General features: G+C 40.8%; 1 protein-coding gene across 1 annotated transcript in view; it reads left to right on the forward strand.

The window, feature by feature from the left end:
* The window catches only part of nell2a (neural EGFL like 2a), a 71,667-nt gene extending 58,728 nt beyond the window's left edge, over positions 1-12,939 (forward strand). The window contains exons 16-20 of the mRNA XM_058646368.1: positions 1,805-1,945; positions 3,006-3,199; positions 5,924-6,100; positions 9,316-9,540; positions 12,590-12,939. Of these exons, the coding sequence (XP_058502351.1) occupies positions 1,805-1,945; positions 3,006-3,199; positions 5,924-6,100; positions 9,316-9,540; positions 12,590-12,631 (779 nt within the window). The 3' untranslated portion in view covers positions 12,632-12,939. The remainder of the gene's footprint in view (positions 1-1,804; positions 1,946-3,005; positions 3,200-5,923; positions 6,101-9,315; positions 9,541-12,589) is intronic.
* Positions 12,940-17,033: the final 4,094 nt, after the last annotated feature.

The raw sequence follows: 17,033 nt of genomic DNA on the forward strand, positions 1-17,033 counted from the left end.
TATATTCAGGCTTTAAAAATGTGTGGGGGGTTTGTCTTCTTTTATGTTGTTGAGTCAACGTTAAGATTCATTTTATATTGCATTTTTAAAGTAGCAATAATAGTGCAGAAGTCACAAAATAGACTTTTAATTTTTGTTCACAAAAAATAGCTTTGAACTGTGACATATTTCCAAATTTCACAGATTTAATCCAATTTGAAACAGTTTGAGTACTTTTTGCTCAGGTGTGTTTATATAATTGGTGAAAATTAAAAAAAAAAAACAAAGTTTCAACAGATTGCCTAGGTTGTGCTTGAAAAAAAGGATATATTGCACATTGTTATAGCCTCTGTATGTACTGTACATTTTAACATAGTAATGGAACAGCCGGAAAGCTCTAAGCGTTAAAGTCTGCAACACCAGAAAGATTCTATTGCTATTAGTTTGGTAGTTGGTTGTTTTTAATCTCATTGTACATGTGTATAGTGACAATAAAGGCATTCTATTCTATTCTATCCAGCTTTTTTCAGCAAACCTGCTCGTGACTCGGACAAATGTGGGTAATTTCTTACTAGCTAGGCCCCTAATCTGTGAGACATTTGATCAACGGTTAATCTGCTGTAGAAATTCTATTTAAAGACTGAGGACTCATTAGCCAATAGATCTTAATTCCATTATTGCCTGGGCGGTGGGGGACCATGAGCCCGTCTGCCTGTCTCTCGGTGGGGGATACTGTTTCAAGCAGTCGTATAGAAGGTCAGACACGGCACACTGCCATTTTCATAATGAGAGCAGAGCATCATGCATCAGGCACGGCCATAAAAAAACCCCATCATTGGCTATGCAGGCACATTTAATCACAGTGCATGTCTGCTCCTAACATATTTAGTCCTACTGTGTAATAACAGGATTTATGTCCCCTCTTGTGTGGCCCTGGCCCTTTTTTTTTTTTTTTTTTTTGAATTAAATATCAGATGAAATATCAGGGAGATCTTCTGTTTCTATCTTCTGGGACTTTTGAGTTTTAAATTGTATTGTTGTTGGTCGATGTCTGGAGGGAAAAGTGGTGAAGGGTGAAATGCAACGGTTGAATGGTGGACTGAGAGGAAAGGAAACGAGGAAGTGCGGATGAAAAGAGACAAACGGGAAGAACAAAGGATTAAAGACACAGAGGGAACAGTCAGTGCATGTCATTCAAGTCTTGTATTAGAGAGCTGAAGCAGGAGGAGTGAGGGATTCATCTGAGTGCAGCTGTATGAAAACAAACATCACCTCCCGTCTAGTGACAACCACCCATAGGCTGCAGTAGAAGGTGGTTCTCCACATATTCTTCTTATTTCCACATAGAGTTTAATTAAAGTGAACACACAACCTCTGAGTGTATCTGTTTTCCCTGCATCTGTTACTGGAGGAGGAGACTGTATAGGATTTTTGCCTGAGAGCGAAGAATACGCTTGTTATGTTGCTCCTGTAATTCATATCCAGCTATATTTCATTGATACAGATGTTGTTCTTTGGTCATTCAATGATGTGTCATCAATATAACCTATGTCATGAATTCACTGCAGTGCCAGACACGTTGTTTTATCAACTATGAATGTTGAAAATGTCTTCTGGGCAAAAGTGGAACAAATGCATATTTAAATAAACACAACACTGATTCTCTTCTCTTCTCTTCTCTTCTCTTCTCTTCTCTTCTCTTCTCTTCTCTTCTCTTCTCTTCTCTTCTCTTCTCTTCTCTTCTCTTCTCTTCTCTTCTCTTCTCTTCTCTTCTCTTCTCTTCTCTTCTCTTCTCTTCTCTTCTCTTCTCTTCTCTTCTCTTCAGATATTGATGAGTGTGCCAATGGCTTTGTCGAGTGTGATAGTAAATCCACTTGTGTTAACTTGCCCGGCTGGTACCACTGTGAGTGCCGTGATGGCTACCATGACAATGGCTTGTTTTCCACCAATGGGGAATCCTGTGTAGGTGAGTGAGCTGCCTCGGTTTTACACAAATATGTAAAAAAAGAAAAGAAAAAAAGGCTGGAAATAATGTTTAAGATAAGCAGGTTGATAAATAAAGGGAATCTAATTTGACACCAAAATCACAAAAAACATTTAATTTGTATCATCTAATTCATTCAGTGCGTAAAAACTTAATTATCAATGTATTATTTAAACCATTATTGCATATAGAAATGTATAATTTCATGAATGTTGCGACAGTATTTTGTATGGAAATAATTTCTTTCAGAATGAACACGTTGAATTCACATTTTTAAGTATCTTGTGATAGATATTACTAGTAACGGCATAATAATGTTATGTTTGTATAATGCAACACTCCATTTTGATTCAATTACACTGACACCTCAGTCCCAGCACAGCTTTAAGGCTCTTCTCTTTGATTTCTTCCTTTAGACTAAATAGATTCAAGTTACAGAAATAAGCCGTTAAAACGGTGCTTCCTAATTTATCGAAACCATAGCTTTTGTTTTACACGGTGTTACCCTTGGTGTTAGTCATGGTATGAATGCATGGTTTGGTCATTAGCCGTGTGTTGTGCTTCCAAAATGTCAGCGTTGTTCATTTTCTCTCCCATTCTCTCTCATACGACCTGTCAGGAGACGTGTCACCTGTCAAAATGGAAACCCTCAATCTTCAGTTACATTGAAGCATCACCTGTAACAATAGTGCTTGTGCTGCTGCACTCGTTGACCCCATTCTTGACTGTCAGTCTCAGATGCAGGAGGAAAAAAAAAAAGAAAAAGAGAAGCATTTTAAAGGCTCTTCCTAAGGCTGTGTCTCACAAAGCAAAGTTGTAATTTGGCCAGAAGTGGGTTTCTGGGTTATATTACAGTTGTATACGGCTGTTTTATTCTGTGGTCTGGAAAATGTTGAATTTCCACAGGTAACAATAGCATTTAAAGCTTTTGATGAGTGAGTTTTGGGTGCAGTGAACCTTCAGTGTGTTGTTCAGAGCCTGTAGAAACCTTGTTGCAGCAGGAGCATCAGTATGATGTCGTCTTTTCTTGTGCTCTCCGCAGACATTAATGAATGCAAGACGGGGAGGAACACCTGTGCCAACGACACAGTGTGCTTCAACCTGGACGGAGGCTACGACTGCCGGTGTCCCCACGGGCACAACTGCACGGGCGACTGTATCCATGACAACAAGGTCAAACACAGCGGGCAGATCTGGGTGCTGGACAGTGATCGGTGCTCGGTGTGCTCCTGTCAGGTAAGAATCAGAATCAGTGGATGGATAAAGAGAACTGTGAGACAAAGGCGACAGACCTTAAAGACCATACCAAAAATATTCCTTTAAACTCTGTAAACATACTGCTCTGCTTTAAGCAAAACACTCACATTTATGTTGCGTTAATGTGAAATATGATTCATTTAACTGAATTTATGACAATCGGAGGATTCACAAGTTTTCACACGGGGTAAATTTGGTCATTTGGATGTGTGAAACATGTGCCTCATTGACCTTTAAACAAAATGAATTAATGTTAATGTCGCTGCATGTCAGCAGCCTCTAGTAAACTGTTTGTGAACAATCATATAAACGTCATAAGTTAATGTCGTGTTCTTGATAACACAGTATATAAATAGATACTCCAGGTTTGACCTCATGTCTTGTCCGAAAGAATGGATTTTAGGGGCCACACAGTTAGCGTAGTGGTTCTCCCTGTGTGTGTGTGTGTGTGTGGGTTTTCTCTGGGTTCTCCAGTTTCCTCCCCCTGTCCAAAAACGGTGTACTGTACCTCGCCTTTTGACCTACGTCAGCTGGGATTAGCACCAGTGCCCCCCGCGACCCTCATGTGGAGGATAAAGTGGTAAAGGATAAGTGAGAATTGATGTATTACATGTTACACACTGTTATGTTACGGCCTAAGGACGAAAATGATCTGATTGTTGGTGGTAATCCAGACACAGATCAAGATTCAGGATTAAAAAATAATAATAAATTGTGAACCTTGGAAGGCATGGGAGTATATTGATATTGTCATTTTGTGTTCTCTGAGTGCTTTCTCTGCTTAATGCTGTGCATCAGATGTAGGATTAAAGTACTGGTGCAGGTGCAAATATACAATAACAATGACAGTGTTGCGACAGGGATTAGCAGTTTAAGCAAATCAAATCAGTCAAAGTGGACATTAAACGTTCACGTAATGTCCAACTGAAATGATGTGAAGGGTTCAAACGCAGCAGATAATCTCCAGTTTTCATACAGAGAAAAATATGTTAAATGTCCTGAGATGGTTCACGACCCTCGGGTCACATACAGGTTATAAACAATCAGTAACCAATAAACCAATTATTGTTTCTTAAGATTAAACCACTTTGCACTATTATCTTCTAAATTCTTGTTAACTTTACTATTATTATTATATCAAATGTTCAATTGACACGTTTTCATTTTTATTTAATTATTCTAACGAGTGGTCAATTTAATAGCTAATTATATATAAATATATTGTTTGACTTAAGTTCAGGAAGTAAATGCAGTGAAATCATGTGAATATATAATTGTATGAAGAATCAGAATCAGAATCACCTTTATTGTCATTATACAGTTTACAACGATATTAAAGGACAGCTCTAGTAGTGCAAATGAGGAGATAAAAAAAGAATAAAAAAAAGAAGAAACAACAAAACAGTGCACCAATACCTTCGATAAAAATTAGAAAGGATATGTAAAAGAAAATTGAAGACAGAAGTACAGAAGATGGACTGTATATGTATAAATAGTGCACTGTGGTTCCGCGGCAGCTTTGAACGACACCTTCAGTTTGCACATTGATCTGAACATAACCCATGTCACGGTTTGACCTAGTCTTGTCAAAGACCTGCCAGAGTGACTCCTGCTTTTCATGTAGTTGTTTCTATTGATTTCTGATGCCAGCATGTAGCGGGAACATTTGTACTTGAAAAGCCATTCGATTATTCCACTTTTCCTCTATGAATATCAGGTCACAGACCAGTCATACTTTGCATTTGAGTGTTTCACTCACCCTAATACCCAATGTCTGGCAGCAGTGAAAGGTGATTATAGTGGATTAGTGTCGGTAGTGAATGATGAAGCAGCAAATTATTCATTTGATTACAAAGGACCAGGGCAGGAATGGCTGCCTAATTAAATTAGTTATATTAATTGATTAGAGAGATTGAAGAGCTGCCTGTCAAAATGTGTTGTATTGACTGATTGAGCGAACAGAGGAGTAAACATGTTATTGTTTTGGAGGTGGGCAAACACAGCTGGACGGTAGATGGACAGTCTCAACCCACGTGAAAGGAGAAACCAAGGTCAAACACCAAAGAAAAGACAAAGTGTGGCTGTGATCTAGTCTGAGGTCATGCTGTATGCAAATAGTTATTGTTTCAGATCCAGTACATGAGTGTTTGTCTGCAGCTGTGTTATGTTCTAAAAGAAAACACTGACAAACCTGTAGATTTAAATGATTATCACTTCATTTTATAATGTCAGCCATCTGAAAATCAGTGTATAAAAGCTTGTTTGATTATGGCTCCTAAACCTTGAGACATAGAGGTATAAATCTGCAAATCTTATTATTTTATTTTATAAATAATATATAAGCTGGTGCCAAATCATTTTGGACATTTCTGCTTTTGAAAAAAAAAAAGACTCCTGTCACTGTTTATATGTGTGTGTACATTGTTTCTAAAATAAACAATACTACATTTATTAGTGTAGAAAAAGATGTTGGACTGAGTTCTCACCACCACACTGACGACCAGGGACTCCGTTCAGTTTCATCTTGGTTGCCATGTGAGCTGAACCACACTAACTGTAAAACACAGTAGATGGCATCGCCATCGGTTTTCTCTTTCAAACCGTATTTTACAATCGACATAAACGCTTAATGATCCCATTAAACAAATGTGCCATGTGTGTGCGGTCCTGTGGTAAAATGTGACATTTGTTCTGCGTGCTCAGGCCGGCCAAGTCATGTGCCGCAGGATGGTTTGCGACTGCGACAACCCCAACGCCGACCTGTTCTGCTGCCCCGAGTGTGACCCTCGACTGAGCAGCCAGTGTCTGCACCAGAACGGCCTGCTCACCTACGGCAGTGGAGACACATGGGTGGAGAACTGTCAGCAGTGTCAGTGTCTGGTGAGTAATGTAATGTTATTGCTTTTTATCGAGAAGAGCTGGGTTTTTTTTTTTTTTTGTTTTTTTTTTACATTGAGAGTGAAAACATAAAAGTGACGCACCGCAGCGCTCTCGCACAAGACGTGTAGCTAATACACTGTACAGCAGTTTCCATGGAAATGACGGAGAGATGGTGCTCTGTTAAGAAAGTCAAGGAGAGGAGTTTGTTTTGTGGCCAAAGAGGAGGAGGAGTGATGAAGAGGTGAATATCAGGATTGCAGAACAAAGAAACCTGAAATTGTTTTTTATCTCCTAGCAAAAGAAACGTGAGTGGGTGATTCACTCATTCATTCGTTCATTCACTGGATTCAAAAGGACCTGCGTCGTTATCTGCAGTGATGGAATGGTACAATTCACTGAGAGATACTTTCAAGGTTAAGAGAGCAGGAAGTTGAGGAATATTTGACAGTAGGCGTTGTCTTCTCCGTGTTCACATCCTCTGACACGCTGATCCTTGTTTACATGGTGGTTTTTAACTCAAGCACCACGGGCAAAGTGTTTCATAAGCGTCTCCGACTTGACACAAACGATAAATCCTCCTACCCGCGATGCACTTCATGGTTGCGTGCATATTAAATGCCAGGGCTGTGCTTCTACCACACTTGTCTTGTCTCACCCACATTTAGCTGTAACATACGCCCACACCAGTGTCACCCCTTCTGTTCACTGACTCACCATTCATCTTCCTGGTAGCGGATCTCAAGACAAGCACTTTATGACTCCTTTTCCGGCTTGTTCCCCTCTCGTTGCTGCTCTCACAGATCCATCATACTTGTCGCTAATATAAGTTGGCTCCTGTCAGACGGTCAGATGGTCTGAGGAGCAACAGCAATGACATTTTCTTCCTCCCCTGCTGCCATTGTAATACCGCCTTGATGCCTGGACCTCGGATGATGATTTTTGGATGTCTTACAGCAAACCATTACACGGGGGGCTCGGAAATTACCGCTCAGCCGAGAGGGAATAAAGAAGCACACTCGGCTGAAAAAAACGCTTCACTTTGCAAGCTTTTGCTCTCTGTAAGCACTTATTTACTGTATATTGACACAGGTGCACACAAACATATTTGAGAACATGGTCGTGCAGTATACAAACACCAGCATGTTCATAAGATACACATGTACCGACACACATACCCACGTCTGAGAGTGTAGACATGTCCGCACACAGGCGCGCGTCGTCGCACAAACGGAAATAAAACACGATCAATTAAAGATGCATGGGGACACGCATGTGAGGCAAAGCGCCACCAGCCGCAGTCTATGAAGAGCGGCGCCTGAAATGGTCGAGGGAGAAGGCTGCTGTGTGATATCGCGCGTGGGGGGGTTCCGGTGACATGACAGGGATGTGAAGTGAACCTTGAACGCTGCTTCACTTAGCAGAGCCACGGCAAGGGCCTTAAAATACACAGTGACAGCAGACACACGCGGCCACTGCGATCTCCCCTTTCTTTCTTTGTTTATTTATTTATTTACAAGGGTCAGTGTACATGGATCAACTTTTCAATTTAACCCTAAAATGTAAATGTACCAGAGTACAATGCAATGCTATAATAACACAATTCTAAGTACTATCATGATAAGGTCTTATCAAGAAGCAGCACAAATATATGCAAGGTTCGTTATTAAAGAGTGGAAGTGTGGCTCATTTTAATCCATCATCCAAGTATAGTTTTAAAACCGAATAGTTTGTACTTTCTATTGTATCAACAGGAAGACTATTCCAACAGTTCGAGGCCCTTACTGAGAAGACTTTTTGCCCAAACCTAATACGTCTGTATTGAACAACACAGTCTCCTCTGGTTGTTGCCCGACTACTGTTGCTGCTGCTGCTGCTGCTGCCTTTCTTCTTTACAAGCCCATTTAATATTTTAAAAACAAGACATACATCTAAAAAGTATGAAAATTATGTTGCAACTGATTGGTTTTTGGTCCAGTGCTTTTACAGTTTGCTTATACAGGGGTTTCTATTGGTGTCAGAGTGTTCTTGCTTGCTTGGGACCAGCTTAATTGTCTCTGCAGCCCATGTGGCCTTTGCAGACTCTTGACACCTGGATCACGCGTTTCACTTTCTTGATAAGTTACCAGATGATCGAAATAAGAATTCAGTTACTTAGCCATAGGGTGAGACATGAGACATGTTGAGACACATACCTGTAAAAAAAGAGAGTGCATATTAAATTGCACTGAAATACCATACCATAACATAACCTTCGGAAAAATGTGAATTCAATAAATTCCTTTTAAACTGAAAGAGTGTACATGCCACACTGTTTTGTGTAAATACAGGCTGATAGTGTGCCGACTCCTCTGTGATCATGGACCACATCTACACGAGGGGACGAATACGAGTGTATTCCGTCTCTCCATCTTGCTACAGGCGAAGAGTTCCCACTTCAAATGTTTACACGATACATGGAGGCAGGGAGTGGGTATAAGCGCTGCGTGAGCCTGTGCTTTATCGCCGGGCTCATTTACAGCACCATTTCGGAAATGCTGAGCCACAAGATTTTCAGTGTTATTAAATATTCCCCGGTGGGACTCTTGCATTGTATCTCTTTTAACTTTATGTGTGTGTGTGCCTTTTTTTAATCTCCTTGTGTTTTTAAACTTATAAAGTCTGAGCTCATATTTCAAGTCCCAATGAGGTGCAGAGCGAAAAAACAAAAAAAATGCCCACAAATGACAAGAGTAAGCAGAAGTGGGTCAGGCCAGAATGATTTAGCATACACGAGGTACAATGTGTAGCGTTGGCCAAAACATGGTTGCCCACGTTTTCTTAGGCCAGAGGAAAAAGGCAGTGGGAGAAATCCAATAACGCTTTCTGTGCTGTAAGTTTGCTGTGAGATTAATATAGGAACAACAATAAGAGAGAGGGACGAGAGCAAATCAATTAAAAAGCTCCAGCATTTACCTCACAAAAAAAAAGCTGACTGTGTTGAAAGATTGCCCCGCTCATCTATTTTCTCAGTACCGTAACTTTTTTTCTTTTTTTCATCAAATGGAGACACTTCCGATAACATGCAAATAAAAAGCAGAAGAAGAAATGGAAAAATGCAATAGTGCATTAGCAGAGATTAATTTTGAAGCTTTCTCTGCTTTTGCGCCCCCTCTCTCTCTCTCTCTTTCTCTCTTCACCTTTAATCCATATCAAATATTCCCTCTCCGCCTTCACAGCAGGGGCAGGTGGATTGCTGGCCTCTGCCATGCCCGCCCGTGGACTGCGAGTTCACCGTGGTGCCCGAGGGCGAGTGCTGTCCCCGCTGCGTCACCGACCCCTGCCTGGCCGACACCATCCGCAACGACATCACCAAGACGTGCACAGACGAGCACAACATCTCACGCTTCAGCGGCTCCTCCTGGATTAAACATGGCACTGAGTGCACTCTGTGCCAGTGCAAGGTAAGCAGCCGGCCCTGCAGGCAGCCGCGAGACAGCGAATAACAGTTTGCTTAGTTCACTGGCACAAATAAAAAAACTGACCCATAGTGTTTGTGGAAGGAATAGTACATTATGGTCCAGAAATTGCATTTATTACATATAGTGATAAATGTAAAAGCTGATTTCTTGGTTATTATTATTATCATTATGGATCATATATTATATTGGCTGCGTCCTAATTTAGAAGCAGCACCCTTCTGAGGCTGCGTTTCCAGACCAATGCATCGTAATGTTGCAAGAGGCTAAAATTGGCGCCCCTGGTGGTAGTATAAATTACAGCAATCTGGTACCTTAGGTGTGTCATGAAGTAGCTTTGATGAGGTTTCCACCATCAGTTCCCACTTTTACACACGATACAACACATAATTTATTTATTTTTTATGTTTCCTTCAGCACGGCACGGTTAAGTTGCGTTTCCACTAGCATTGTACCTGGCTTTTTTTAAGTAGCTGCTCTGGCGGGGTTCCAAGCGAGCTAAGGCGATACTATGCTTGACGTCGCCAGACTGCCGGCCACTGTTTGCTCAGAGGAAGACACGTCCGACACAAGAATCACACAAGAAGTGTAGCTCAGTTAAAAAGACTGAACAATCTAGCACCTAAAAACGTGGGTTAATCTCCAACAATTACCAGAGAAATGTCTTAAAATATCAATATTTAACAGAGGAAAGACTGAAATACAGCGGCATCACAAACCCTGCCGCTGTATTTCAGTCTAGTGACCGTGTCAGACGGAGTCTGTGCTACAGTCATGGATGAAGTACTGAACAAATAGTTTTAATGAACTGATTCTAATGATTCACTTACAGTGAAAACAACTGCTTTGCAAGTCACTAGTCACTCGTTTGTCAGACTTCATCTATAGAACACACCCTTTCATTTTGTTTCGGCAGTCACAGTCTAACGAGACAAAGTTGCCCAAAGGGCACAAACCTGGCCCCTCATTTTAGACACAGCTTATAGCGCAGCTTTGCGATCACGCCTCCTTTTCAAAGCCTCAGTTAAACACTTTGTGAATTACACATATTGCTGTTGCTGCTACTCAAACAACTTGGCTCTAACAATAGCACCTCTAAAGCCCCTAATTAAACCCATATCTCTTATGATATTTGTACAAAACCCTGTGTAAAAAAAAAAAAAAAAAGTATAAAAATTTCAGGAGATCTGACTACCTGAAGTCTCTCCCCGTGTTGCCTGGCAACCTCACAGTGATGACCAGACAGCTGTTTCAAGACGTTACACTTTACTGCGCTTGCTGTAATTCAGTGTTTTATGGAATGAAGGTATTATCTGTCTTCTTATTCATTCCCAGCCAAAAGGCAATAAGCACAACCCCCAGAATTTTTAACTCTTTCTTTGAATAAAAAATGAACATGGAACTTGGACCAACAGAAACCTGCACTGAGGAAACCTCCTGGTTTCAACTACAGCGGAGGAATCACTGCTGTTTCCAATGCACTATGTTAAACAAGCAGACACGTTGGCATCCACACCACTTACAGTGTGTACTGTGTAGGGTCTATCTTGAAAAGTAGGAGAAATCATGGGAGAAGTTTTTATGTATTCAACCATTTGAGTTTTGTGATAAACGTACCTGCAGAGGCAGCTACTGTATAGTTACTGACACAGTATACCCTTCATTATATATTGGGAGCATGAGTGAGTTTGCCTCGGCTTTAGCAGTAATCCGCCAGCTAAGACTGACTTCCTAAGTTTACAAAGGTTTATATATATATATATATATATATATATATATATACATATATGCTGTATAAAAATGTTCTCCCCCTGCTTGCCTAGCAATCAATATTCTCGGAGGACAAACTGAAAAATATTCTATCTTTCTGCAGTCAAAGATTTATATTGAATTCATATGCATGAACACAAACCTCAGCGTGTTTTCCACCAGTCCTAAACCCATTAACAGCCACGCGGCGGAGTATTGGTTTGTGATGTTGCCTTGCAGCAAAAAGACCCGGGTCCACGACCCGAGAGGAACAAGCAACTTTCTGCACAGTGTGTGTGTGTGTGTGGGGGGGGGTTTTCTACATTGGTTTCTTCCCACAGTCTAAAAACATCCATCCATCTTCTACTGCTGCTTTATGAGCTTTATGAATCTCAGCTGACATAGGGTGATAGGTGGGGTACATCCTGGACAGTTTGCCAGTCGCATGTTTTTGCACTTCGGGAGGAAACCGGAGAACCCGGAGAAAACCCACGCACACACGGGGAAAACATGCAGACTCCGTGCAGAAAGGCCCTTGTTCCGACCGGGTCGCGAACCCTGGACTTCTTGCTGCAAAGGCGAGAGTGCTTCCTGACTTTGGCAAATCTCGTAGCTGAGTTTGCAGACCTCAGGAGTCAGTGGCCTTTTAAAAACTCAAATTCATCCACTCATTTTGGTGTTAATGAGGTATTATTGTAGCAAGAAGACCCGAGTTTGCCACTCGGTTGGAACAATGGCCTTTCTCCTGTGCGTGGGTTTTCTCCAGGTTGTCCGGTTTCCTCCCACAGTCCAAAAAAATTTACCGTTGGTGTGAGTGTGCGAGTGGATGGTTGTTTGTCTCTATTTGTGTCCCTGTGATGGACTGGCGACCTGTCCAGGGTGTTCCCCCGCCTTCCGCGACCCTCATGTGGAGGATAAAGCAGTAGAAGATGGATGAATGGATGGATGGATGTATTATTGTTTCTTTTCCAGTACTATCAGTTTCTCATTTGCTGTCCCGGCAAATCTGAATGCAGCGATGAAGAACATCAGTCCCCCTTAGATTGAGGTGGAATGACTCTTTGACCCTTCACATCTGTATTCTCAGTAGAATATCATCCCGTTGGATGAAATGCTGCCACATTTTTGCCCTTGGGAATGTTAAATGCCATTCCGAGTCTACTGCGCCGACCTTTACCTGAAAGAATTGTCTGCCGAGCTTGAAAAGGCTGCACCTCAGGGTTAAAGTACGGCAATAACGCGTGTGTGTCTTTGCCCTCCCTCTTTTTTTTTCTCTCATTTCCAGAACGGACACATCTGTTGCTCAGTGGATCCCATGTGCCTTTAGTCGTGGAAGATCTGAAGGTACCTGTACAGTGTTCTCCATGTAAGAAATAGTGACACCACCCCTATGTCTCTTCACTGTCCTTTCTACAGGTGTGGGTCAAATTGTGTTCGCGTATTAGGATTTGATTTAGCCTGCGAAACCAGATGGATGGAGTCACCAATCAGGACAATTCCTGTAATGTCATATTGTCAGATACAGACAATTGTACAAAATGAACCTTCATGTACTTTACACTGGTTTCTTCTTTATTCTCCGTGGTGAACTCCACTCATCTGGTACATCATTAAAAGCAAAGTGTCTTGCAAATACTCTCGTGACCCATGTCTGCCTTCTCAGCTCCTCTTTATACCAAATGCAGATCTCTATATCTTACCAAACAGACGACGGACGACAGTTTCCTCAAATCCACTCTATTTGTTTTGTCTCACCACTGCAAGTGGACATTTTACGGATCACCATTCCCCCCCACTCTGAGTCATTGCTACATGAATCTGTAAGATATTACTGTTACTGGCATGAGTGTGCTTGATGTCCAAACATTTTTGCTGATTTCTAATTGATTCTCAATGATGATGATGATGATGACAATATCTTAGATAGAGTCCAGGCAGTTAGCATAAGGTTTTGTTGAAATATTTATGAGTCGTCTATATTATGTGGTGCTTTGTAGATTTTTTTTTTTTTTTTTTTTTTGTAAATTTTCTTTTAGGCTTGTTATTGTGTAATAGTGAAATAAAGTATTTCTGTTAACATTTAAGTCTTGTCTTGGACTTATGTGTGAGTCTACTTCACTTGAATTCATACGAATATTTAACGACTGGGTGATATATATCGCCGTCCGTCCTTGTGCAATACGATAGTCGACGCGCCAGGGCAAATATCGATATTTTAATTATTAAATTAAGGCACTCTGAAGTACTATTTATGTCTCCTCATGGTGGCGCTGCTCGAAGAATGAGGGAAACTTGGTTGGAAGTTACCTTGTCAAAGAAGAGGTAGTGTACAGCGGGATAATATGGACAAAGCTACATTAAGAGATGCTCCACCTTTATGCACGTTGTTCTCTATGTTGTGAATAAATAGAGAAATCCTGCACTTTTAACTTTTCACGGACGTTTTGTTTTACAGATATCCTGATGCATCGTTTTATGATTACCACCTATTTAAAGCGGTATTCATTATTAGTTTCATAAGCTGTGACATACCTTCTGAAGTCCTTGTGGTAAGTAATATCATAGTTTTTATGTTGATGAAGCATTAATACATGTATTATATGATAATATTAATACATGTTACAGCCCTTTTTAGATAGAAATGACATTTGTTCACATTAATCCAAATGATATTTAACAGCTCAAAGGTTGTTCTTATTAATGGATTACACTAAAATAATATAAATGAATTTAAAAAGATCCCTGATAAGATATCTAACTGAATTATACTGAAACCTCTAACAAGCATTTGGTAGTTATTGTGTCTCGTGGTCTTAATAATAATAATAACAATAATAATACTAATCTTAGGATTATGCTGGTTGATGAGTCGATTGCTCTTGCATATTTAATTTCCCTGTTGTAATAAAAAATGCAGTCATGCTGCATTATGAAGCTTTCATTTCACCACATATATCCATAACATATGTCCTGCTACACTTCTTTCTATAAGTAATGGATTAATATAGACTTTCTAGAGGAGAAAATATTATCTTTAGCCGCTTGAGTACATATTATTGAAGCCATTTATGAATTTATAGTCTGCTATACATCACATTTGTGTTGCACTAGCACATGTAAGGTTTTTGCTTACTATCTGTCGAGTTTGTGTGTTAATGAAGTCATGTTCAAAAATACGTGCATACGACGAGTAATGCTTTAGTTGCAAAAGCAAACTAAAGCATTATTGTTCCTTTGTCCTTTTTTTCGGGGTTCATTTGTATTTCAACATAAAACAATGTAATTATATTTGTATAAAATGCTATAACATAGGCTACTGTACCTGGTCTGAAGACAGGGTTGTTTCACAAGTGTTGTTGGCTTGTCAACAAACGCTGACCTGTTACCCTAACATGTGACGGTTGTAACAGACAATACCGTTTCCCAACTGTGGGGGGAACCCAAGAGCAAATCCCACATTGTGTTACATACATACTTACATCTTTTTTTTTTGCATCTTTTTCTTATAGAATGTAAATATTTCTTCCACTGCTCATGGTTACATGGCACAAACTTTACACTTTAGATGGATCACTAGATTGAAAAAAAAAATATTATATATATATATATATTATGAGTTGTTATTATTATTATTGTTGTCTGCTTATTTATTTCATTCTCTACACCAGTGGAAGATGAAATCTTAATATTCTGTTCTAATACTTAGAGTATGAACTGTTGTTTTTGTGCATTATCATTATCGCGTGTGTGTGATTACAGATTTGCCTTCTATTATCAGACACTTACTATAAATGTTTGATGCAAACAGATTATGTGTGATGTATGGCTCGCACAAGAACCAGTATCAGTAGCGCTGCTCGGTGACTTCAAATGTAGCTTGTGTGTAATATACGTCTCTATATTTAGATGCACTCCACTCTCCCTGTTGAAGCGCATATATATTCCACATATACGCCCCCCCCCCCCCCCCCCCCCCCCCATACTTTTTTTCCGTGCCTTTGGAGATGGTTGTAATACTTGTATCACAGAAGAGCACTTAAAGTTCCTAATATAATTATCTATCAGTTCACAGCCAGACAAATGAGTTCAGCCTGGAGATGGCTTTATTTCCCTGTGGAGCACTTTCTCTCCTACCAGCTGATTCCCTGACTCTGCCTCGCAGCTGCTTACATTAACAAACACACAACGTAATAGGATCCATTTACATTCAAACCTACTCTCCCCTCACTTGAGCTTTTTTTTTTTTCCCACCTCTTCTCTTCCACCCCCCTAAAACTTTTTTACCTTGAGTTATCATGACTTCAAACTCATCCTGGAGTTGAATGTTGGGACAGGGGTTGTAGCAGTGGACAGGGGACGTCGGCAGTAGACAGTGGTCAGTTCACAGTGGCTGCTGGTAGGGGGGTGGGGGCACCATCTGGTCTGGCTGCTTTGCTCCAGCGACTTCTACAGTAGCTGGTGGTGGCATGGAGCCAGTGGGCACCTAAGTAGTGATAGCACAGCAGGACAGACTGGTCTTCCAGCTGGCTTCTAAATGTCCAATTTTCCATGGCAGAGCTGAACCCTCTGCAACAGATGCTCTGACCCACGGGGTGTCTACTTCACTGCCTGTCCTATATACACCGTTAGTAACTGCGTACGTACCGTGTTGATTGTGGCTGGCGGGGCAAGGCAACAGAAAAAAGTCAGGTTTATTTCAGTGGGGAAATTTCAGCATAGAATTATTTATTTTTAATTCAATTTGACTAGGAAGTCATATTAAAGGTAGGACTGATGATCCTGGAATAGCAGTTAGAACAGGCTACGTTTTAAATTCAAAGGTCCAAGCCTTCAGAGCTCAGGAACGTGCACTTTCGGCACTTTTCGGGTGAAAAACAACAAATTCTGTGGATCGTGTGGATCTCAAAAGATCACAAAGACATAAAGTGAACCTACCTGTCCAGCCCATTCTGGGCTTTCAATTTTCGCCACCGTTCAAACGCAGCACAGATGTTCACTCTGGTCTTGGATTGCTTTGCATCAGCCTTTTTCTTGGCAGTAACTTTTCCAAAAACTGTTGCTGGCACCTTTTCTGCCATAATGTTGCTGCAACTTGTTGGATTTAGAAAGCTAGCATAAGCTCTGGCGTTGTCTTCTGAGCATGCCGTGATTAGTGCGCGAAGAGGGGTCCGCCCATGGGGGAGATAACAGTTTGATCGATGCATCATGTTCCAATTAATTAATTCAGACCGTTCATTATTTTTACAGGCCTGTCCACATTTTTTTTTATTTCTGTGAAAATGCATTAATTAATTGGCTGCAATGGGGGTGTGAAGAGGATTAAAAATCTCCCACCCCATCTTTAAAGTTAGAATCTCTTTTGCAAGTGCTGCTGACTCTAGTTGTATTCCTGTGTATTCTGTGTAGTTCATTTAGTTGTGGAGCATGAGAGAACTTAACGATTCTTGTTTTATAGAAGTCTGGACGTCTCTGCTTGTGTGTGTGTGTGTGTGTGAGGGTGTGATGGACTGCAGGTGTGAATCACTGTCTGATTGAATGCCATGTGTGTAAGTGTCTGGGCGGATCCTCGGAGCTGATTGGTCCTGCACAGGTGTTCAAGTATAAAAAAGGTCTGATTATCACAGCTGCAGCGGACTTTCCTTGAACCAGTCATAGCCGTACTGCCTGCACACACACACACACACACGCACGCACGCACACACACACGCACACACACGCACACACACCCC

Source organism: Solea solea, chromosome 12 (genome assembly GCF_958295425.1).
Source record: "Solea solea chromosome 12, fSolSol10.1, whole genome shotgun sequence".
NCBI classification, from domain to species: Eukaryota; Metazoa; Chordata; class Actinopteri; order Pleuronectiformes; family Soleidae; genus Solea; species Solea solea.